We start from the raw sequence: 24,121 nt of genomic DNA, 5'->3' as shown, positions 1-24,121 counted from the left end.
AGGGAGAGCAGGAAGGACTCCAAATTTTGGCATCTTCACTGGGATGGGATGAATGAGTCAGTGCTTTAGAATGGCACCCATTAATATGCACAGACACTTTTGTTTCATCAATAAAAAAGCCAAAAGAACTTAAGTGACTACAGGCAGAAACAGCTTTTGTTATGCATAGGCATAAGTTTGAAATTCTCAGCTCGTTGTGCAGTCCTGGAAAAGGCTACTTTTAAATAAAATTACAGGGGGGAAAAAAAAAATCTACATAAGTACATTGTGCACTTGAAGCAGAACCATATGCACGTTTTATGCAGATCAAATGTTTTCTGTTAAAATCCACATCTTTGCCAGGCTGAGGGACACTTGCCCAGCACTTCAGGGAGTGATGCAGAGCACAAGGAGGAGCCAAGGAAGAGATTTTCTGGTGCATTGGGTGAGAATAGAAAGAAGAGATCTGCTAAATAAAAATATCAAGAGGGGCATCTCCTGCTCTGTTCCCCATGAGGTGGGAGATCCCCATCAGCTCCATAATTTCAGACCTTTTGGGTTTTATTACTATACAGAAGAGCAATATTTTAGGGGGAGAAAGTAGCAGACACTGTCAATATCACTGAAAAATGAGTATTTTAACATTTAAAGGGGTTGGAACTAGGTGGTCTTTTAGTTCCAACTCATATTATTCTATTTCCAGTGAGGCTGGCATTCAGGTTTTTGTGGTTTATTTCCTCAGTTCCTCAAAATCCTGTGATCTTTTGCAAGAAAACTGAACTGAACTTCCCACTGATCATAGAGCAGAACAGGAATTCTTGAGTTTTTCCCTCAGAATTTTCATATTTTCATCTATTTTCATTTTCTCTTCCATATTTTGTGCAGTTTCCAGCTCTGGAAGTTTGTGACTCCTCCCAAACCTGCAGGACACAGAAAAACAGCCCCAGGCTCCGAGTTCCCAGCTGTGAGGTGGGAGATCCCCATCAGCTCCATAATTTCAGACCTTTTGGGTTTTCTCACTATACAGAAGAGCAATATTTTAGGGGGAGAAAGTAGCAGACACTGTCAATATCACTGAAAAATGAGTATTTTAACATTTAGAGGGCTTGGAACTAGGTGGTCTTTTAGATCCCTTCCAACCCAAAGTATTCTATTTCCAGTGAGGCTGGGATTCAGGTTTTTGTGGTTTATTTCCTCAGTTCCTCAAAATCCTGTGATCTTTTGCAAGAAAACTGAACTGAACTTCCCACTGATCATAGAGCAGAACAGGAATTCTTGAGTTTTTCCCTCAGAATTTTCAATTTTCATATATTTTCATTTTGTCCTCCAGATGTTGAGTGAGCAGGCTGCAGTTTGCAGCTCTGGAAGTTTGTGATTCCTCAGAAACCTGCAGGACACAGAAAAACAGCCCCAGGCTCCAAGTTCCCCAGCTGTGAGGTGGGAGATCCCCATCAGCTCCATAATTTCAGACCTTTTGGGTTTTCTCATTATACAGAAGAGCAATATTTTAGGGGGAGAAAGTAGCAGACACTCTAAATATCACTGAAAAATGAGTATTTTAACATTTAGAGGGCTTGGAACTAGGTGGTCTTTTCAATGTCTTCCAACCTAAACTATTCTATTTCCAGTGAGGCTGGGATTCAGGTTTTTGTGGTTTATTTCCTCAGTTCCTCAAAATCCTGTGATCTTTTGCAAGAAAACTGAACTGAACTTCCCACTGATCATAGAGCAGAACAGGAATTCTTGAGTTTCTCCCTCAGAATTTTCATATTTTCAATTTTCATCTATTTTCATTTTCTCTTCCATATTTTGTGCAGTTTCCAGCTCTGGAAGTTTGTGACTCCTCCCAAACCTGCAGGACACAGAAAAACAGCCCCAGGCTCCAAGAACCAGCCTGGCAGGAGCAGAGCTGAAGAACAAAACCCCTCCAGGAGCAGAAGATAAGAATAATCAGACAGAACAATCTGGGAGGCAAGTGTGACAAAACCAGAAACAAAAGGACAAAAGAATTAATGCAGAGAAGGAAATATTCTCTGCATTTGAGGCATACTGAAACAGTCAGGTTTGAAAAGGGGAAGAGACTGGAGGTCACTTTTGTATTATTCATCAAGGACAACCCCACTTATTAATCTCCTGAAACAATACAAAGATTAATTTCCCCTCTCTGCAGCCCTTCCAAAAGCTCAGACAAAAGCCCCCGGTGAAAAAGAGTTTTCCTTGCTGTTTGTTTCAGTAACAGGAATAAAAGATCAGCCCCAGATTATTCCTGTGTACAGCCAGACCTTTAGTCAAAGTTACAAAGCTCCCACAAGGAACAGATTTGACCTTTTGGCTCCCACACAATAAAAAAACTTCAGTAATATCTCCACCAACCTGGCTGCCTGCAGTAAATAATGCTGAGGAAAGCACACAGAATGAACCCACTGCAAATCTCTGCTGCTCAAGAGATCAAGAACACCACCAAGGTGAGAACAGGCACAGGAAACTGAGCCTGTTTAAGAAGCTGGAGAGGGAAAAGATGATTTTCCATGAGGTAAAAAAAGCCAAGTTTTGCCACTGGACACAGCACCCACTCGTTCTGTGACACTGCAAAATCACCTCAAAGGTTTTGTCTCCCCTGAGACATTAAGAGGATGATTTGTCTCCTCCTGCTCCAGCAAAATCAGGTGAAAATCTACAAATGAATATATATGGCTTAAATACTTAAATACTCACTGCTGGAGCTTCCAGGAGTACTGAACTGGGAAGTCTCAAGGAATTTCCGAGGTGTGGATAAATTGGTGACATCCATCAGAGGCACAGGAGAGGAGTCTTTCACAAGAGACCTGCAGGAGGGGAAAGAATTAAAGCAAACAGATTATTATTATTTATAATATTTATTCACAACAAATATCCACTGATTCCTTACATTTTAAGCCTAAGAAACAGATTAAGCCTAATAGATGTTCCCATTTCCAGGCCTTCTGTCAACTTCTAACCCTCCAAACTTCTTTATTCCCTCCAGAAACCTCCACCCTTTTTTCCTGCCCTTTTTCCTGTTTTGACCCCACCCATGTACATCCCTTCCCAAATGAACCTCCTTACTCAAAAATTAAAAAGATTTAAAAATTCACATCGTATTAGTTGCCAAAAATGTGTCCCCCTGCCCCAGCTGCTGGATGTGGCAGGGGGACACAGGCAAGAAATCATTTTTAGGGGAAAGAAATGTGGAAGGCTCCTACAATGGAGCTCAGGATGTTTGCTTAGAGGTCAAAATGCTCATGGAAATGGGAAAAAACAAGGGTTAAGGTTGGTATCCTGCAGAAGAACCACCGAAAGCAACCAGCCACCCTTGCTGCAAGAGCTGGTGTTATCAAATATCCACAATGTGCATCAGGAAAAGTGAAAAAAAGAGAATCCAGAGTGAGAGAAAAGTCCCCATAAAGCCACAAAATGCAGTTAATTAGCAGTCCCCCAGTCTGGGTCCACCAAAGCTTTGTGGCTGTTTTTAATTAAGACGAGTAAGGAAGAGATTGATGACTTGCTAGCAACCCTCCTTCCTAGAAATTTCAATTTCAACCAATCCTTTCTTTCATAAATTCATTTGATGCAACTGGCTATCCTGCCTTGTATTTTTGGCATGCAGATTTTTATTCATTCTCATAATAAAATGTTGATTTATCTTTTCTTTGTATCTCTATCTAAAGTGCTGGCTCCCCTTTGGCTCCCCACCTCTCCTACTGTGCAAAAATTATCTCCCAAAACTGCCTCTCTCTTTTCCAGACAATTTCTTCCTTCCCTGAAACAACTCAGAATTAGGAAATTCAGGGGGAAATGGCCTATATTAATTAAATTTTCAGTGACAACAGGCACCAAGCAGGTAAGAAGTTCCAACACCTTTAAAACACCTTGGAACACTTTAAAACCAACACATTTCAGCTCAGACACTGAAGTATTGTGGCCTGCACCTCATCACATTGGTTGGGAGGCTTTTAAATTGTGGATATTTCCTAAAAAATGAGCAGCTTTTCCCTGACCTGAGCCTCATGAGCATGACATTTGTAGGAGAGGGATAAGATCAGGAAAGGGAGAGAATGCACAGAGGAGCCGTGGGAAGCAGCAAAACCCCAACCAAAAAAAAGAGAAACGCTGAGAAAAGTGAAAGAATGCAAACAAGCTTGGAGATGCATCAACAAATCTGAATTTTCTGCTCTCCAGAGCCACAGTGCTGAGGGATTTGCATGTGTCTTGGGCTGGAAATGGGGGTGTGTGTTCTATTTGCCATCTGTCAGAGGTGGGGCAGTTCTCTCTGTCCATGGGGCAGTTTTTTCTTTATCTCTCCCACAGCCAACCCTCCCTCCAGGAGATCTCTGCTGTCCATGGCCACTGAGTGTCCCTGCAGGGCTGATCCAATCCCAGCATCCCATGGGGAGATGCTCCGCCCAGGGGAGGAGCCAAGCATTCCTACCTGGATCCAATCTGAGCCTGGCACAGCACAGCAGCCTTTGCCCCCTGCATTGCCAGAGGAGCAGCTTTCTGCTGCCCTGCATGGCCAGAGGGAGCCCAGGCCCATCTGCAGCAGCCCTGGAGCTGCAGAGGAAAACTCCCCCCTTGTGCAGGATCCCTGCTGCAGCAGAGCCACAGCTGGCACTGCAGGGGTGCCACCACATTTCACAGAGAAAAGCAAGGCACAGTTCTTCCCAAGGATATTTCTGGGTTTCACATTCTCTGAACCGCAGAGAAAGGAAAAACAATTCTTATAATTTGCTGTGCCTGTGTTTGTGCCAAAGTAGAATGCAATATTGAGATTGGTTACCCACAGTGATGGTGTTTGGTTCCTTGGCCTGTCAGGGCCAGGTGTGTGTGTGTGTCAGGACTGTTGGTGACAGTCACGAGATTCTGTGCAGTGTGTGCAGAGCTGAGTGCTTGGCAGATCCAGTTTAGATGTAATGTAATATAGTATAGAATAATATAGTATAATAAAGTAATTAATTAGCCTTCTGATATCCACGGAGTCCTCCTCATCATTCTCTGCCCTCGATGGGGGTTCCCTGTAAATTTGGTACAGGAGGGCTGAGCCCCCATGGAATGGGACTGTGCCATCACCCTGACCCACAGGCTGGCAGCTCCTGCTCTCACTCTGGCAGTGGTGTTTTGTACTCCTACATTTGTATTTTTATATTTTCTTTTAATTTCTTTTTCCTAATAAAAAAACTGTTATTCCTACTCTTGTATCTTTGCATGAGAGCCCCTTAATTTCAAAAATTATAATAATTCAGAGGGAGGGGTTTACATTTTCCATTTCAGGAGAGGCTCCTGCCTTCCTCAGCAGACACCTGGCTTTCCAAACCAAGACAGATTGCCACCAATACTGACCCACAGGCTGTCAGGTAATTTCTGACTCTGTCAGTGTTTTTTATACTATTATATTTGTATTTTAATTTTACTAGTAAACTCTTATTCCTATTCCCACATCTTTGCCTGAGAGCTCCTTAATTTCAAAATTATAATAATTCAGAGGGAGGGGTTTTGCATCCTCCATTTTAGAGGAGGCTTCTGCCTTCCTTAGCAGTTCTTTTCAATCCAAGACAGATTGCACTAATACCCTGACCCATAGGGTGTCAGGTAATTTCTGATTCTGTCAATTGTTTTTTGTAGTATTGCATTTGTATTTTAATTTTCCCTAATAAAGAACTGTTATTCCTGCTCCCATATCTTTGCCTGAGAGCCCCTTAATTTCAAATTTATAATAATTAAGAGGGAGGGGGGGTTTGCATTTTCCATTTCAGGAGAGGCTCCTGCCTTCCTCAGCAGACATCTGTCAGTTCAAACCAAGACAGATTTCCACCAATACCCTGACCTACAGGCTGTCAGGTAATTTCTGACTCTGTCAGGTTTTTTTGTACTATTATATTTGTATTTTAATTTTCCTAGTAAACTCTTGTTCCTGCTCCCAAGAGAGGAGAAAGAGCCCCTTAATTTCAAAATTATAACAATTTGGAGGGAGGGGGTTTGCATTCTCCATTTCAGGGGAGGCTCCTGCCTCCCTCAGCAGACACCTGGCTTTCCAAACCAAGACGGATTGCCACCAATACCCTGACTCACAGAGTATATATAAATTATATATATAAATTTATATATATAAATTTCTGACTCTGTCAGTGATTTTTTTGTACTATTATATTTTGTACTATTATATTTGTACTAATATATTAGTATTTTAATTTTCCTATAACAGAACTGCTATTCCCACTCCCATATCTTTGCCTGAGAGCCCCTTAACTTCAGAATTATAACAATTTGGAGGGAGGGGGTTTAGAGTTTCCATTTCAGGGGAGGCTCCTGGCTCCCTCAGCAGACACCTGGCTTTCCAAACCAAGACAGATTGCCACCAATACCCTGACCCACAGGCTGTCAGGTAATTTCTGACTCTGTCAGGTTTTTTTTGTACTATTATATTTGTATTTTAATTTTCCTATAAAAGAACTGCTATTCCCGCTCCCATATCTTTGCCTGAGAGCCCCTTAACTTCAGAATGATAACAATTTGGAGGGAGGGGGTTTAGAGTTTCCATTTCAGGGGAGGCTCCTGGCTCCCTCAGCAGACACCTGGCTTTCCAAACCAAGACGGATTGCCACCAATACCCTGACTCACAGGCTATCAGGTAATTTCTGACTGTCAGTGATTTTTTTGTACTATTATATTTGTATTTTAATTTTCCTATAAAAGAACTGTTATTCCCGCTCCCATATCTTTGCCTGAGAGCCCCTTAACTTCAGAATTATAACAATTTGGAGGGAGGGGGTTTAGAGTTTCCATTTCAGGACAGGCTCCTGGCTCCCTCAGCAGACTCCTGGCTTTCCAGACCCAGACCCAGGGCAGAGCTGCACTTTGGGGTGTCGGGGGTGTCGCACCCGAGGCGGGCTCTGGCGCGGCCGCGCTGCCCCACGCGGTTGGTGGAGCGGATGTAGAGGTGCCGGTGCAGCTCGTCGATCAGCACCAGGTGCAGGTTCATCTTCTTGCTGTGCAGCTCCAGCCTCAGGTCGCTCAGCCCCTCCACCTGCAGGAGGGGACCCTCCAGGGAATCCACTGCTGACACCTGGGGGGAAAACAGGGGACAGTATTTACACATCCATTCATTCAACTCTCGCCATCAATTCATTCCATTTTGCAATTTTCTGTGACAATCATATTTTCTGAAAAATCCCTTTGCCCAGGATTTCTTCTCCTGGGAAGCTGAGAAGCCTCAGAGAAAAAGGAAAACAATATTATCTCATTTGCTTCTCCTGTGTTTTGCTGCTTTGGAATGTGGTTGGAGATTGTTTATCCAACTGGTGATTGTTTCATTGGTTTCATGGGAATTGTTTTGATTTAATGACCAATCAGTGCCAAGCTGTGTCAGGACTCTGAAAGGAGTCACAAGTTTTCATTATTATCTTTTAGCCTTCTGTCTGTATCCTTTCTGTATTCTTTAGAATAGTTTAGTTTAGTATCCTTTAATATAATATAGCATCATAAAATAATAAATTATCCTTCTGAGACCACGGAGTCAGATTCATCATTCCTTGTCACAGACATCTTTTATGAAAAATCCTTTCCTTAGGATTTTTCCTCCTGAGAAGCTGAGAGGCCTCAGGAACAAACTGTAAACAATGGTTATCTGCTGCTGTGGAATGCAACAGGTGCATCTGGGATTGGTCTTGTGTGGTTGTTTCTAATTAATGGCCAATCACAGTCAGCTGGCTCAGACAGAGAGCCGAGCCACAAACCTCTGTTATCATTCTTTCCTGTTCTATTCTTAGCCAGCCTTCTGATGAAATCCTTTCTTCTATTCTTTTAGTATAGTTTTAATGTAATATATATCATAAAATAATAAATCAGCCTTCTGAAACATGGAGTCAGATCCTTGTCCCTTCCCTTAACCTGGGACCCCTGTGAACACCGTCACAATTCCTCCCTTCGTCTGGGAACCCCACAAATACAATAATTTTCCTCCTGGATCAGGGGAAGGTCTGAATCCCAGGATGATTCTAGCCTTAAAACTCTTCTACAGCAGAAAACCTTGAAGTAATATTTTAATATTTCTTTATTTTTATTCCCAAATAAATTATATAGAAGGGTCCGACATCCAAATAAATCAGATTGAATGTGCAGCCTTCAAATATGAAGCGTATGTATAAAACAAGTTAGTGAAGACACAGTTCTTAAATAAAAATCAAAGCACGGTTTATCCCCAAATAAGAGGATTATTAAGTAGAAAAGTGTTAGAAGAAGATAGTGACAATGCTGTTTGATGGTTGCTATTCTTTCCATTACAGAGACACCAAAAAAAAAAAACCCATTATTCCAAATTCAGCAAATGGGGAGAAAATGGCTTAAATTTAATTTGTTTAAACTCATGACAGAAAAAGCTTAGGAGACCTCATCCTTCAGTCTGCACAAGGGCTATGTCCTGTGGCTACACCATTTGAATATATGAAATAATGACCAGCTGACATCACTGAAATTCCCTAATTTTCTTTTCCATCCTAAAAATAAACGTGAACAAAACCCAAACACACACAAAACCCACCAGGAACGACAAATCAGTGCCTAAAAGCAACACTCTCCCTGTGCATCCCTCCCAGTTGGTTTTCTATTTACCAGAGATTTCCAGTTCCTAATAAATAAATTATGGCATCCCTCTGCAGCTTCCAAACTCTCAGTGCTGATGTTGTAAGAAACTGGAAAGAGCATGTTTGGCACGCAGAGGTTTAAAATAAAATTTAAAAACCCATTCCCTGCTAACTGAGGGTGCTGTCAGTGAAATAAGACATTTGCTTGCACTTCAGGGTCTGGGTTCAGAACAAACCCGTCAGCCAAACATTAAAAATTAAAAGCAAAGATGCAGCGAGCAGCCAGCCCAGCCCAGGGCTGCTCCCTCAGTACCAGTAAATATTAACTCTGCTGAAAGAACATCCATCACCAGAGTACTCCTTTGCTGGCCTCCAAGCCCAGAAAAACTTGGAATGTCCATGGGACAGCCAAGCTTTTTATAATAATTTTTACATCTCCTCATTTGCCACACTACACTGTCCATCCTCTTTCTTTCCCTTATCCATCTGGGAACATCACACTTCAAAAAACCACCCCAAAGATGATGGAAAAACTCAATTTCCTTCTCCCCAGAGGAGATGGCAGAGCTCACCCAAGTGGAGGAGCTCAACAGAGACCATGTGGGAAACTCAGGCAGAAATGGAAATGTGAATTCCTCTCTTCTGTCTTTGGCAGGTGGGGATTATTCCCCAAATTTCCCCATTCCAAAGGCACTCTACTAAAAGAACATCCATCACCAGAGTACTCCTTTGCTGGCCTCCAAGCCCAGAAAAACTTGGAATATCCATGGGACAGCCAAGCTTTTTATATTAATTTTTACATCTCCTCACTGTCCATCCTCTTCCTTCCCAGTATCCATCTGGGAATAGTTAGGGATGTTTGGCCATCACACATCATAAAACCACCCCAAAAATGATGGAAAAACCCAATTTCCTTCTCCCCAGAGGAGGTGGCAGAGCTCACCCAAGTGGAGGAACTCAGCAGAGACCATGTGGGAAACTCAGGCAGAAATGGAAATGTGAATTCCTCTCTTCTGTCTTTGGCAGGTGGGGATTATTCCCCAAATTTCCCCATTCCAAAGGCACTCTACTAAAAGAACATCCATCACCAGAGTATTCCTTTGCTGGCCTCCAAGCCCAGGACAAAACTGGAATATCCATGGGACAGCCAGGATTTTAAAATTAATATTTTAATCTCCTCACTGTCCATCCTCTTCCTTCCCAGTATCCATCTGGGAATAGTTAGGGATGTTTGGCCATCACACATCATAAAACCACCCCAAAAATGATGAAAAAACCCAATTTTCTTCTCTCCAGAGGAGATGGCAGAGCTCACAGGAGTGGAGGAGCTCAGCAGAGACTATGCGGGAAACTCAGGCAGAAATGGAAATGTGAATTCCTCTCTTCTGTCTTTGGGAGGTGGGGATTATTCCCCAAATTTCCCCATTCCAAAGGCACTCTACTAAAAGAACATCCATCACCAGAGTATTCCTTTGCTGGCCTCCAAGCCCAGAAAAACTTGGAATATCCATGGGACAGCCAGGCTTTTTATATTAATTACTAAATCTCCTCACTTGGCACACTACTGTCCATCCTCTTCCTTCCCAGCATCCATCTGGGAACAGCTGGGGAAGTTTGGCCATCACACATCATAAACCACCCCAAAAATGATGGAAAAACCCAATTTCCTTCTCTCCAGAGGAGATGGCAGAGCTCACCCAAGTGGAGGAGCTCAGCAGAGACCATGTGGGAAACTCAGGCAGAAATGGAAATGTGAATTCCTCTCCTCTTCCTTTGGTATTATTCCCCAAATTTCCCCATTCCAAAGGCACCCTACTGAAAGAACATCCATCACCAGAGTATTCCTTTGCTGGCCTCCAAGCCCAGAAAAACTTGGAATATCCATGGGACAGCCAAGCTTTTTATATTAATTTTTACATCTCATTTGCCACATTACACTGTGCTTCTTCCTTCCCAGTATCCATCTGGGAACAGTTGGGGAAGTTTGGCCATCACACATCATAAACCACCCCAAAAATGATGGAAAAATCCAATTTCCTTCTCCCCAGAGGAGATGGCAGAGCTCACAGGAGTGGAGGAACTCAGCAGAGACCATGTGGGAAGAAATGGAAATGGAAATGTGAATTCTCTCCTCTTCCTTTGGTATTATTCCCCAAATTTCCCCATTCCAAAGGCACTCTACTAAAAAACATCCATCACCAGAGTACTCCTTTGCTGGCCTCCAAGCCCAGAGAAACTTGGAATATCCATGGACAGCCAAGCTTTTTATAATAATTTTTACATCTCCTCACTTTCCATCCTCTTCCTTCCCAGTATCCATCTGGGAACAGTTAGGGATGTTTGGCCATCACACATCATAAACCACCCCAAAAATGATGGAAAAACCAAATTTCCTTCTCTCCAGAGGAGATGGCAGAGCTCACCCAAGTGGAGGAGCTCAGCAGAGACCATGTGGGAAACTCAGGCAGAAATGGAAATGTGAATTCCTCTCCTCTTCCTTTTACAGGTGGGGATTATTCCCCAAATTTCCCCATCCCAAAAGCACTTGAATCCCCCCAATTGCTTCAAGGGAGCTACAGCTGCCCTGGGAGTGAACCAAAAATCCCACCAGAGCAAGGAGCAGGAGCAATTTATCACATTTTAATAATTTGTCCTACTGAGAAACTGAGAGATGAAGAAGCAGCCAGAAAAGAAGAGAAATCCAGAGCAAAATGACATTAAAAAATTCCAAGACATCCAGGAAAAGTCTTCTCTGAAACACAAAGAATGGAGAATTTAAATTTTCCACTCGGCTCTGTTTTTGTCTTGCCAGTTCCTAACGAGTTCATTGCTCACCAAAAAGATTAAGGCCAAAATAAAGCTCTCAAGGACATCTTAAAAAAAATAAAATCTGAATATTCAACCATTTATTATACTCATGTTCATGGAAGTCAAAGGAAGGTTGGTTTAGATGGCAACAAACAGAAATATTATGCTAAAATTCAAACTAAATATTTTTCCTTTCTGCAGTTTGGCTTACAGAAAGATGATTTAGGTCAGGCAACAAAGCAGCACCCAAGTTTATATTCCAAAATAAAGAATTTGAGATTAAAACCTTTGTGTGCTGGATAAACCAGCCCAGAACAGCATAAGTGACTAAAACGAAGCAAAAACATCAATAAAAAAATGCACAAAATTAAATATACACTAAAGGCAGATCAACAGTGGAACTTTAGAGGGAACTTTTTTGACTTTATGGCCCCACTCAGCTCCTAAGACACCAAAATTTGGATTATGCAAGAGATGCCAATCAGCTTTCCCTGGTTTTTAACCCTCCCATCCAAAAGCACTAAAAGATGTGGAATGGGATAGAGAGAGGAAGAGTTATCCTGCAAGACTCCAGTTAATACTGATAAGGGAAAAAAGAAAATAAAACATGGAAATGAGATGTACAGAAGGACTAAAGTGGTTCCAGGCTCCAGAAAAAGCAGCTGATGGTCATTCCTGGCTCTTCTTCCTACACACACAGCTCCGTTAAATGGAAATAAAGTGATTTTTGTTTGTTTTTCTGCAGGGGGATCCCAGCATTGTGGGGAAAAAAAAAAAACTGCTTTACAATGAGTAAATTGTACCAAAAGAACGGGCAGTGCCCACCAGCACCTCCTTTAATTCCTGAATTCAGCTCTCTCTCCCATTGAAACACACAATAAGTGTAATTTAGTCAAACACTAATTAAAATATTGGCCTGGATTAGCAGAGAATTTGGCTTAGATGATCTGATAGCAATTCCTGATGTTCAAATCTCCTTATCTCTCTCTGCTTATTAGTACCTACAATGGGCAAAGGCCCTTTAGGAAACAGAGATGAAATAAAGCTGAAAAAAGAGCTGTGCTTTGTAGAAGCTAAAAATTGCAAGTTTACAGAAAATAACCATGGCACCAGCACCATTAGGCAGCTTGTTTAAAGGTCACAGGCAGTTTAGAGCAGGGTTTAATTGCCTTAAAAAGAAAACACAGCTAAACACTTGCTCAGTGGAAGAGGAAATTTGGAAGGGTTTAATTCAGCATTTTACAACAAATGAGAACCGAAGTGTTAACAAGGTATTTGTCAAAATTCTTTCTTTCCTGACTTCAGCCAGAGTTTCCCAATCTGCTTACAGTGAAATCTCTTTATTCCCTCAAGGGTTCTGCTGAGCCCCCACAGGCCTGGAAGTGAGCAGAGATAAAGAGAAAAGTTTCTTTTTTTTCCATCAAAATAATGACAGAATCATAAAATCATGGAATTATGAAATAGTGGGGGTAGGAAGGGACATTAAAAATCACCCAGTCCCCACGGGCAGGGACACTTTTTGCTGTCCCAGGTTGCTCCAAACCTCATCCAGCCTGGCCTTGGACACTTCCAGGGATCAGGAATCCACAACTTCTCTGGGCAAGCTGTGCCAGGGCCTCACCACCCTCACAGGGAGGAATTCCTTCCTCAATTATTAATTATTATTAAGGAATTCCTCCCTCAATTATTAATTATTTTACTAGAAAACAAAATCCTTTCTGATAGGACACCAGTCTATTCTGAATTTGGTCAACAGATATGAAAACATGAACACAGAACTGAGAAAGAGGAAACAACGTGGTGGGTGATAATTTGAGATAAAAACATTGTAGAAACACAATGTGACAAAAAGGCTGAGCCCTCAGGCCTGGAAGAGCAGAGATAAAGAGAAAAGTGTCTTTATTTTTTCACAGGGGGGAAAAAAACCCAAAATAATGACAGAATTTTAAAATCATGGAATGATTTGGGTTGGAAGGGACATTAAAAATCACCCAGTCCCCATGGGCAGGGACACTTTCTGCTGTCCCAGGTTGCTCCAAACCTCATCCAGCCTGGCCTTGGACACTTCAGGGATCAGGAATCCACAACTTCTCTGGAAGGGATCAGGAATCCACAACTTTTTCTGGGGCAAGCTGTGCCAGGGCCTCACCACCCTCACAGGGAGGAATTCCTTCCTCAATTATTAATTATTATTAAGGAATTCCTCCCTCAATTATTAATTATTTTACTAGAAAACAAAATCCTTTCTGATAGGACACCAGTCTATTCTGAATTTGGACAATAGATATGAAAACATGAACACAGAACTGAGAAAGAGGAAACAACGTGGTGGGTCATAATTTGAGATAAAAACATTGTAGAAACACAATGTGACAAAAAGGCTGAGCCCTCAGGCCTGGAAGAGCAGAGATAAAGAGAAAAGTGTCCTTATTTTTTTTCAGAGAGTAGGAAAAAACCAAAATAATGACAGAATTGTAAAATCATGGAATGATTTGGGTTGGAAGGGACATTAAAAATCACCCAGTCCCCATGGGCAGGGACACTTTCTGCTGTCCCAGGTTGCTCCAAACCTCATCCAGCCTGGCCTTGGACACTTCCAGGGATCAGGAATCCACAACTTCTCTGGGCAGTCTGTGCCAGGGCCTCACCACCCTCACAGGGAGGAATTCCTTCCTCAATTATTAATTATTATTAAGGAATTCCTCCCTCAATTATTAATTATTTTACTAGAAAACAAAATCCTTTCTGATAGGACACCAGTCTATTCTGAATTTGGACAATAGATATGAAAACATGAACACAGAACTGAGAAAGGTTTAGAGAAAACAATGTGGTGGGTCATAATTTGAGATAAAAAGAAGTTGTACATAAACACAATCTGACAAAAGGGAAAAAGCTGAGCCCTCAGGCCTGAAAGTGAGCAGACATAAAGAGAAAAGTTTCTTTTTTTTTTTTCAGAGAGGGGGAAAAAACCAAAATAATGACAGAATTTTAAAATCATGGAATCATGGAATGGTTTGGGTTGGAAGGGACATTAAAAATCACCCAGTCCCCACGGGCAGGGACACTTTTTGCTGTCCCAGGTTGCTCCAAACCTCATCCAGCCTGGCCTTGGACACTTCCAGGGATCAGGAATCCACAACTTCTCTGGGCAAGCTGTGCCAGGGCCTCACCACCCTCACAGGGAAGAATTCCTCCCTCAATTATTAATTATTTTACTAGAAAACAAAATCCTTTCTGATAGGAAACCAGTCTATTCTGAATTTGGACAACAGATATAAAAACACACAACTGAGAAAGGTTTAGAGAAAAGAATGTTGTGGGTCATATTTGAGATTAATAAAAACGTTGTACACAAACACAATCTGACAAAAGGGAAAAAGCTGAGCCCTCAGAATAAAAGAGTAAATAAATAAGCAACAACCCAGAAGGTTGCAGCTGCCTGGTGGTGAATACAACAACGCTGACATTTAAAAGGAGAATTGATCTGCTGCTTTTATAAGGGACTCACTTTCACAAGGTACAGGAAAGGAAAATGACTAAAAACCTGCAGAAATAAATGTAGGCAGATCTAAACAAGCAGGTCACAGAATTCCATTTGCAGGAGATAAGGACTGAGCCTGCAAACAGGAATGTCCTCACCCTGCAGCTCTGGGGACTTGGAGGGGGCAGAGAGACAGAGTAGGGATCCATCCTGAATTAGGTGAAGTGTCTGACAACGGTGAAAAGTCTGTGAGGCCAAAGCTGAAGGAAAAACTCGCATGCCGAGACAGCAAGGAGACGGAGAAAGAAAAACAGAAAAGACCACGAGGTCAATTTGCCTCGACCTAGAAATTCCTTTGATAAAGAAGAACTGGTGCTAAATGTCATGTGGGATGAATATGTATGAACTTATTGTGAAACTGTATGCATATGCATTTAGAAGGGGGATAAAAGGAGGTCTGAAATTTTCAGGTACGCATGCCTTTTGAGGAGAATTTTCTCCGTGTGCGTCCGGTGCCATAAATAAACATACCGAGCTTTACAACTTTTATAAAGTTGTGAGGTTTCTTCTTTTCTCCGCAAAACAGCAGAGAGACACAAGAGCCACAAATTCGTGGAACAGAATCCCCAGAGCAGCCCCTGGTCCCTGGAAATGTCCAAAGAAAGGTTGGGCAGGGCTTGGAGCAGCCTGGGATGGTGGGAGGTCTATCATGGTAGGGGTGGCACTGGGTGGGATTTAAGGTCCCTCCCCACCCAAACCTGTGAACCAAAGTGCTGTGATTTTGGACAAAGCCCAAAATCCAAAATTTTGTGACCCAGAGATGGGGCAACTAAAATAACTTATGAAATAAACTGAATTTCATGTTATTATAACATTTACTGTCACAGTTACAATATTACTGACAGTGCTTTATGCACTTCACTGTACACAACTGATAAACAAAGCCATCAAAGAAGGTTTTTCTGTTCAAGAGAGAGGAGGAAATGTGGGAAATTTAGAGAATTCTCAAAGCCTGACAGAGAGCTCACACCTGTGTGCAAATTTTGAGATGGGAAATGCTGAGTTAGAAATGCCCTGGAATGGGACAGACATTGCTGAGAGAGAAATGGAACTGGAAACAAGTTCCAAAGGCTGGCCTTGCAAATAAGACTGGAATTTTGGAGAAATAGAACTGGGAAAGATGCACTGTAGGAGCCACCAGGGGTAATTTTAGGTGATTGGCATTTAAAACATTTACAGCAAGATCACAGACCAAGAAACACTTACAATGTCTTGTAAGTAAAAAATAATTGGCTTCTGATTGTGATGGGGTGAATTATAACATCTGTATTGTCTCACCCTTCACATGAGACTGGAAATGGAATAAAAAAATTTTTAAACACCTCTCAGCTGCCCCATGTCTGAGTCAGAAATGGGACTAATCCAACAGCAGCAAGAAACACTGCCAGGTGCCACCAAATAAATTCCTGTGCCACCCCATCCCTGTGCCACCCACTGCCTGGCACAGCAGTGTGACAGATTGAGCAAAAGCCATGGAAAAAGCAGCTTGAGAAAAGGGAGGGGAATAAATAAAGCAGTTGTACCTGGAGAGCAGTGAGAAAATGTTTACTTCAGCAGGGTTTGTTTGTGTTCTCTGTTTTTACCCACCTCAAACCTCCAAATCACTCCTAAGTTTATTAGCAATAAAATAAGCAAGGAGCTCCTGAATTTAAGGCTGCAAAATCCCCACATTTTTGATGGACAATGCAGGGAATCACAGAATGGTTGGAATCACAGAATTCCAAAAACCCAAAGCTTGTGAAGCCCTCACAGCCTCCACTGCTGGCAACGCTTACCAAGCACATGATTAAACCTGCTTTAAATTGCATTTATATCCTTTCATTCCAACCTTGACAAGTTTTATCAAGGCTGTGGTTTTAATTCCAATATCTTTTGGATATCATGGTTTTCAATTCCAGTATCTTTTGGCTATATCTTTTGGATTTAATATCTTTTAATTCCAACCTTGACACAAGTTTTATCAAGGCTATCAAGTTTTCTCAAGGCTGTGTTTCATCTGTAGATTTGTTGCAGTGTTTTGGTTGCAAAGTGAATCAGGATGAAGGTGAAAAGTGATGGCCTTTGAGGATGGGCCAGCCAAATAATGGGATACAAGGAAAACTTAAAAAATAATAAATTCAAGGGTTGGGAATTGTCTGGTACCAAATTGCCACAGCACAGTGTGAGGTGGCATCAAAACAAATCAGCGAATAGGAATTATTAAGATGATCCTAAACTTTAAAACCACCCTGGTGATCCTAAAGCAAAGAGTCTTCAGGTAAAATCATGGAAAACAGGAAAAGCACAGAGGTCAGTGATGATATTCCTGAAAATTGCTGATATTCCTAAAAACAGGAAAAGGAGCAAAGGAACCCAGGGGATGAGGATTAGTGAGGAGCTGGGTGGATATTCAGGTGAGGGAAGAAATTGCTCCCAGTTTTGTTCACCTTTCAAAATCTTGGAAGAATCAACAAGCAAAAAGCAAAGAAAGAGCTGTAAATGATGATTTTGGTTCCTTTGCAATGTTTTGGGAAGAGCTGAACTCACTCCATGGCATGAAAGGATTTGTGAGCAAATGAAGCACAAAAAGGGGGGGACTGACACACATGACTGAAGCTGAGAGGGTTGGAAAAGCACTTTGGAAGATTCTGAGCTACACACACACAAAAAGTGCTCAGATTGCAGGAAAACAGCTCATCCTGGGACAAGCAAACTGATCTGAAGGGGAAAGGAGAGAAAAAAAATATACAAATAAAATAAAAGTGTTATTTTGGACAAACCTGGCTGAAACACCTTAACACAAAGGACAAACAGCTTTAATTTCTCTGAAGTGCTCCAATGGCAATGACCAAACACTGTTTTCCCTCTGCCAACTTTTAAATATTTATAAAATTATGTTCCTCACTTGCTGTCCTTTCCTCCAGCTAGAGAAATTTAATTCTTTTGCATTTGCCTCAGTCACCCATCAATCATTCCCCTTCCTCCTCCACTCCTGTAATTCATCAATGTCTTTCTAGCAACAAAGTGCTGGAACCAAAAGTGGAGCTCAGGGAAGAGAGGGGCTAAAAACAAGAGGTTTATCCAACTGCTCACTTGGACCCGAACACAAATTCTGCAATTTCTCCACCAGCATGGACAAATGACTTCCCTGAAATGGCAGAATTACCCAAGACTTTTTCCTTTCACTTCTCATTTCCATTTTCATCCCAAATGTTTCAAAAATGCTTTGGTGAAAACTGAATTTATTACACCTTTCTGCCAGCTTTAAAGCTGCATTTTCAAAGCAGTTCAATCAGATTTATTTCTCCAGATTTATTCAACCTGGATTATTTTACAGTGTCCCATAACCCTTCAACAATTTTTTTCATGGTGTTGCTGCAATGTTTTATTGGGGATAAAATTCTCTTCAACATCCCAGATTTTAAAAAGAATTCCTGGACAGCCCAGTGATTGCTGGGAAAGCATCCTCTGTATTCCAACTCTGTTGCACTTGATTTTTTTATTAAATTTGTTATTAAAGAAGCTTTTACCAGCTGAAATGAAGGGTTGTTATTAGCAGAGCCAAGAGCCCCCTGGTGATGCTCTGAGGAGAGCTGGGGTCAAGCACGTGGCCCTGTAAATCAGCTTTAGGTGCTAAAACTTCATTTAAGAAACTGCCCTAAAAATGCAAATTACAGCAGGAAAGAGTGAGAGCGAGTCATTGATAACTATGGGGAAAAAAATAAAGTGTTTTTAAGGGAAATACCATGTTCTAATGGGTTTAAAACTAGCTTAAAGTTTATTTTAAAAATAATCAAAGCAGTATTTAAAGAAAAAAAATTTTAAAAATTCTCGAATATTAAAAAAATTCTTAAATATTAAAAAAATTCTTAAATATAAGGACAAAATAGGAAAAAATTACAGAGGAGAGGTGAAAAGTGATCTAAGAATAAAAACCCAAATCTTTTTGCATAAAGAACTTATCAGTATTCTATCAAACTCAATCTGCCAGATCCTCCTTGTGTGGCCCCAGACCTTTCAGACACACAAAGCTCATGATTTCCATGGTTTTTGGAATCATCAGAACATATTCCAGGTATATATAGAATTAATAAAATTAACCAAAAAAATTAACAAAATTAATAAAATTAATAAAATTAACAAAAAACAAGGTGTCTCTTCCTCATCAGTCTTTCACCTTAAGAAATCAGATTTGCCAATCATTAACAATTAACAGAAACCTCACAGGAAATGAGAGAGATCTCACTTCTCAAAAGAGAATTTCAAGCAGAGCCAAAATTTAAATTTACCTGTAAAAACCCAGGATGGTCTGGGTTTTTATAGGTAAATTTAAATAGGTTTCATTTCTACAGCATCCCAAACAAACCCAGCTCTCTTATTTCCACTTAATTCCAAAATATAAAACTCTTCCACGGCAGCACCTGAATCCCAGAGCTGCACTCAGGAATGCAGAAAGCAAATGAAAGTGTTTTTATTGATTTTCCTTGTTCCAGCTGAAAGGCAGGCAGTAAATAAAATGCAGGCTGAGAACTGCATTGTTATTTTTATTTATTTCATTATTCCAGGGTACTTTAGGTGTAAGAACTCTGCTCACTACAAGGCATTTTTAATGGAAAGGTTCTCCCTGTGCCATCCTGAGGACAGCCACAGCCAGGTAATAAAAAATGATATTTTTACATCTCAGCCATGCCCAGGGCTACAAACAGCCAGTTTTGCAAGGAGGTGTTGGCACTCCAAAGGATTTTCCAGAGGATTAATGTGGAATGCAGAGGAGGTTGTTGAGGAGGACACAGAATCAGAATTTGGGTTGTTAAAGCTCATCCATGGCAGGGACACCTCCCCTGTCCCAGCCTGGCCTTGGACATTGCAGGGATGCAGGGGCAGCCCCAGCTGCTCTGGAATGAGATGTTTATTATGGGATGAGTAAATATTTTGCACACAGAGCAAAAACATTTCAATATTTTAAAGCCCCTCTCTTCCCAAGTGGGGCTCCTTGTCCTCACTGTTCTCCAGGATGTCCCTGCCCTGATTAATTCCTCCTCTATCTCCTTTTCCTGCGCCACCTTCATTTGTTCCCCAGAGCAGCTGGGGCTGCCCCTGATCCCTGCAGTGCCCAAGGAAGGATTGGAGCACCCTGGGATAGGGGAGGTGTCCCTGGAATGAGCTTGGAGGTCCCTTCCCACCCAAACTGCTCTGGGATTCTGGGATTTGGGACACTCAGAATCCATCCCAAGGGATTTTTATGGGAAATGGGGAGAGAAAAGAGAGGAGAAGGGAAGGGAGACCCTTCATGGTTTGCTGAGATTCCAAGTGAAGGCCCTGGGTCCATGAATGTCTTGGAGAGGAGATGGATCCAATGTCAGGCTGGGAGAGCTGGGAATGTTCCCCTGGAGCAGGGAAGGCTCCAGGAGAGCTGGGAATGTTCCCTGGAGCAGGGAAGGCTCCAGGGAGAGCTGGGAATGTTCCCCTGGAGCAGGGAGGGATCCAGGGAGAGCTGGGAATGTTCCCTGGAGCAGGGAGGGATCCAGGAGAGCTGGGAATGTTCCCCTGGAGCAGGGAAGGCTCCAGGGAGAGCTGCCAGCACAGGGCAGGGCCTGCAGGGGCTCCAGGAGAGCTGCAGAGGGACTGGGGACAAGGCCTGCAGGGACAGCACCCAGGGAATGGCTCCCACTGCCAGAGGGCAGCCATGGGTGGCATCTTGGCAATGAGCAATTCCTGCCTGGGCTGGCATTGCCAGAGCAGCTGGGGCTGCCCCTGATCCCTGCAGTGCCCAAGGCCAGGCTGGAGCAGCCTGGGATGGTGGGCTTGGAATGGGATGGGCTTGAAGGGCCCTTCCCACCCAAACCATTCTGGCATTTGGGACACTCAGAATCCATCCCCAGGGGTTTTTATGGAAGTTGGGGATGGCAAAGGGAAGGGAGACCCTTCCTGGAGTGCTGAGATTGCCAGTGAAGCCCCCAGAGCCCAAAATCCCTTCCTGGAGAGGAGTCGGGGTGGGGATGGATCCAATGCCAGGCTGGGAGAGCTGGGAATGGAGGGAATTCCCTGGAGAGGGAGCCTGGGCTGGGATTTTGGGAAGGGATTCCCAGAGCAGCTGGGGCTGCCCCTGATCCCTGCAATGGCCAAGGTTGGACACTGGGGCTGGAGCAGCCTGGGACGGTGGGAGCTGTCCCTGCCATGGATGGGACTGGGATTTAAGGTCCCTTCCAACCCAAACCATTCTGGAATTCCATGATTTCTGCACACCATTTCCACTTTTTAACAGCCCTTCCTGTTCTGCCCCTGCTGTCACCCAGTCACTCAGCTGTTCTGTAAAGTCCTGCCTTTAAAAACACAAAACAACTTTTTTTATAAAATGCCAAATGTGCAGGGAGAAAGCAATCAGCTCCAAAAAATCCTCCTGCTATTATTCACATCATGTTATTATTTTCCTGACATTAAAAACCTAAAGTTTAAGTCTTTAACACTGGAAAAGAAAGAAAAGTAGGTGTTGGAGCATTCCCTGCTTCTGAAGAAACAAAATACTGACAGCTTTTTATTTCCTGGGAAAAAAACACAGGAGAAGGATGAGCCCATGAGGAAAACACCAATTCCTCACTCTGCAGCACAAGGGTGGGGGAAGTGAAGAATAATCAAAAGGCTCCATCCTTCCTTCTTCCCACCTTCATTCTTCCTTTTGTCTTCCTAATAAAAATAAATTCAGGAAGAAATAGCAAAGATCCTCCCTCTTATCCCGTGGACAGATTTCTCTAGTTTCAGTGTTTGTTACCTGCCACAAGGGCAAATCCACACACAAAACCAAAGCAGCCTAAAGAGTTTTTATTGAATTATATGACATGACCCTAAATTGCATTTATTCAACAATATTTCTTCACTGTTTTCAGCATTTCAGCTCTTAAATTATAAAAACAAATGGAAAATATTAAATTTTTTCTATGGGGACTTATGTGTCAACAGTAGAATCAGAAGAATTAAAGTTACAGCACAGATCTCCATGTTCCTGAGCTAATTAATTTATTAATTACTATGAAGAGCATCATCAGTGCTGGGGAGATGAAGGGGGAATCTCCTGTCCTGGCCTCTGCTGATCCCTGCTCTGCTTTCTGGTGCTGTGGGGCACTCCCAGAACCTCTCCTGTGGAAGAGCTTGGATTCCTCATTCCAGCAGCCAAGCTCAGGGAGGTGACAGCAGTGTCCCCGATGTGACAGTGGAGGTGACAGTGTCCCTGGTCCCTGCTCACTCCCCTCTCTGCACATTGTCCTTAGGAAGCTCCTCCTGCCTCAGAACTTCCCCTCAGGAGCAGATCACAGAATGATGGAATGGTTTAGGTTGGAAAAGAGCTCTCAGATTGTCGAAGTGAGGGAGCGACCACCTTTGTTGATTTTTCGCATCTGACTCTGTTTATTCACTCAATCAGTCACTTTTTATAACCATGTTAATTAAGTTCATGCATATTGCAAAATCTGAGCTCCTGACAGGCTGTAGAGAAAACTACCCAAAACAGATAGCCATTAAGAAATAATGAGTTAAAACATGGAATGTGAAACATCTGAAGAAAGCATAGCATTTAGGAAACCTATAGGGCAATAAATCGGTTAAAGCGTGGAACACAATGACAGGAAAGAGAGATAGGGATAGGGGAGTTGATGGGCTAAGCATGTTCAGAGCCAGCAATGTCAAACTGACCCTAAGAACCGTGCCAAGCCATGGGGACCAAGCCAAGTACACCGGGAACTGGCCATATTAGGATAGGAGTTCAAAAGTTTAAGGAGGAAGACTCATCAGGAGACCCCTGCCCACGATGAAGGCAACCGGAACGACCACCAAGATGATCCTCAAAAGAGATGGCTCCGCCCACGCTCCGCCTACACCATGCCTCTTATGAATATGCATGCAAAAACATGATTATGCATGTGATATGATGTAACTCTATATTCAAAACTGTATAAAAGCTTGCTTTGTTATGAGATACTCAGAAATCCCTTTTGTGATTTCTCCGACGCGTCGTAATAAAATACCTCCTGTCTATGCTGACTTAAATAATTGAGTCTCTTAGGCAGTTATTCTTGCCTTTTGGGGCAAAATTCGGCATCACTTCAGCTCCTCCTTTTGTTTACAATACCTGAAGTTACTTTACTGAAACCAAGATCAGTGTTCCCACCATGATATGAAAGGTTCTCAAAACCTTCATATCTGTTCCCAGACTGGCTGTCTGCTCCCAGTAGCAGCCAAGGACAGAACGGTCTGAGAATCTTATTGTTTATATAAAAGGTGGTTGAGAACTTTAATTATTTACAGAATCAAGCCTGGGAAAGGCTGCTTTTTTCCTTTAGCTGAATCCTTTCATGGCCTCTTTCTTTAAGCCATGCTTGAACCAGGCTCTCCCCATCAGATCACTCCCAGCACTGCCAAGGCCACCACTGGTCCGTGTCCCCAAGTGCCACTTGCACATGGCTTTAAATCCCTGCAGGGATGGGGCCTCCATCCCCACAGCCCTTTCCATGAAGGAATTCTCCCAAAATCCCTCCTGAGGCTGCCCTGGCCCAGCCTGAGGCCGTTTCCTCCTCCTGTTCCCCCCTGGCTGTCCCCTCCTGGCAGGGACCTGTGCAGAGCCACAAGGGCCCCCCTGAATTCTTGTCTTGTTTTACATTAAACAAAAAGCACCCACAAATGGCTGAAGTGCCCCATAAAAGTGAATATTGCTGTCAGGAATTCAGTGTGTGAAAAAGCAGCTCCATTTCAGGCAAATGTACAAACTCGCTCTATCAAAAAGGCACATAAAGAAATGGAAAATGACTCAAATGCATTCCAGCTCCAACAGGCATTTTATCTGTTCCAGACATTCCCAAATTCTCCAAAGCTTCACAATTCAAAGGATGCTGGAAATGGGTTCTTTCAGACACCCTGTAATGTGCAATTATAGGACAGCAAACCTGTGCTCCTGGAATTATCAAGATGCTGGAGGAACACACAACAGGAACATCTGATATTTGTGTGCTGCTCTGGCTGGATACAGAATCAGAAAGGAAAAAAAAGCTGTCACTTAAAAAAAAAAAATTTAACTTCATACAAATGTAAGCTGTCACAAAGTACCTCTGCATTGTGTTTATCCAACTGGGAAAAGCTGCCAGTCTTTTATTAACAATCCTTGCCTGCATTACTCAGTCACTGCACATTAGAACCAGCAGCTGGAGAGTTCTGAGTGATAATGAAACCT

At 42.5% G+C, this 24,121-nt stretch overlaps 1 protein-coding gene across 1 annotated transcript in view; it reads right to left on the bottom strand.

Moving 5' to 3' along the window:
• The window catches only part of EXOC4 (exocyst complex component 4), a 436,574-nt gene that overhangs the window by 375,309 nt on the left and 37,144 nt on the right, over positions 1-24,121 (bottom strand). The window contains exons 4-5 of the mRNA XM_064703095.1: positions 6,873-7,057; positions 2,695-2,804 (exon numbers count right to left, since the gene is read on the bottom strand). Coding sequence (XP_064559165.1) covers positions 2,695-2,804; positions 6,873-7,057 — 295 coding nt within the window. The remainder of the gene's footprint in view (positions 1-2,694; positions 2,805-6,872; positions 7,058-24,121) is intronic.

This window comes from Zonotrichia leucophrys, chromosome 1A, assembly GCF_028769735.1.
Source record: "Zonotrichia leucophrys gambelii isolate GWCS_2022_RI chromosome 1A, RI_Zleu_2.0, whole genome shotgun sequence".
Lineage (NCBI taxonomy): Eukaryota > Metazoa > Chordata > Aves > Passeriformes > Passerellidae > Zonotrichia > Zonotrichia leucophrys.
Note: the sequence above shows the minus strand (reverse complement) of the source record. Positions and strands in the feature narration are given on the sequence as shown.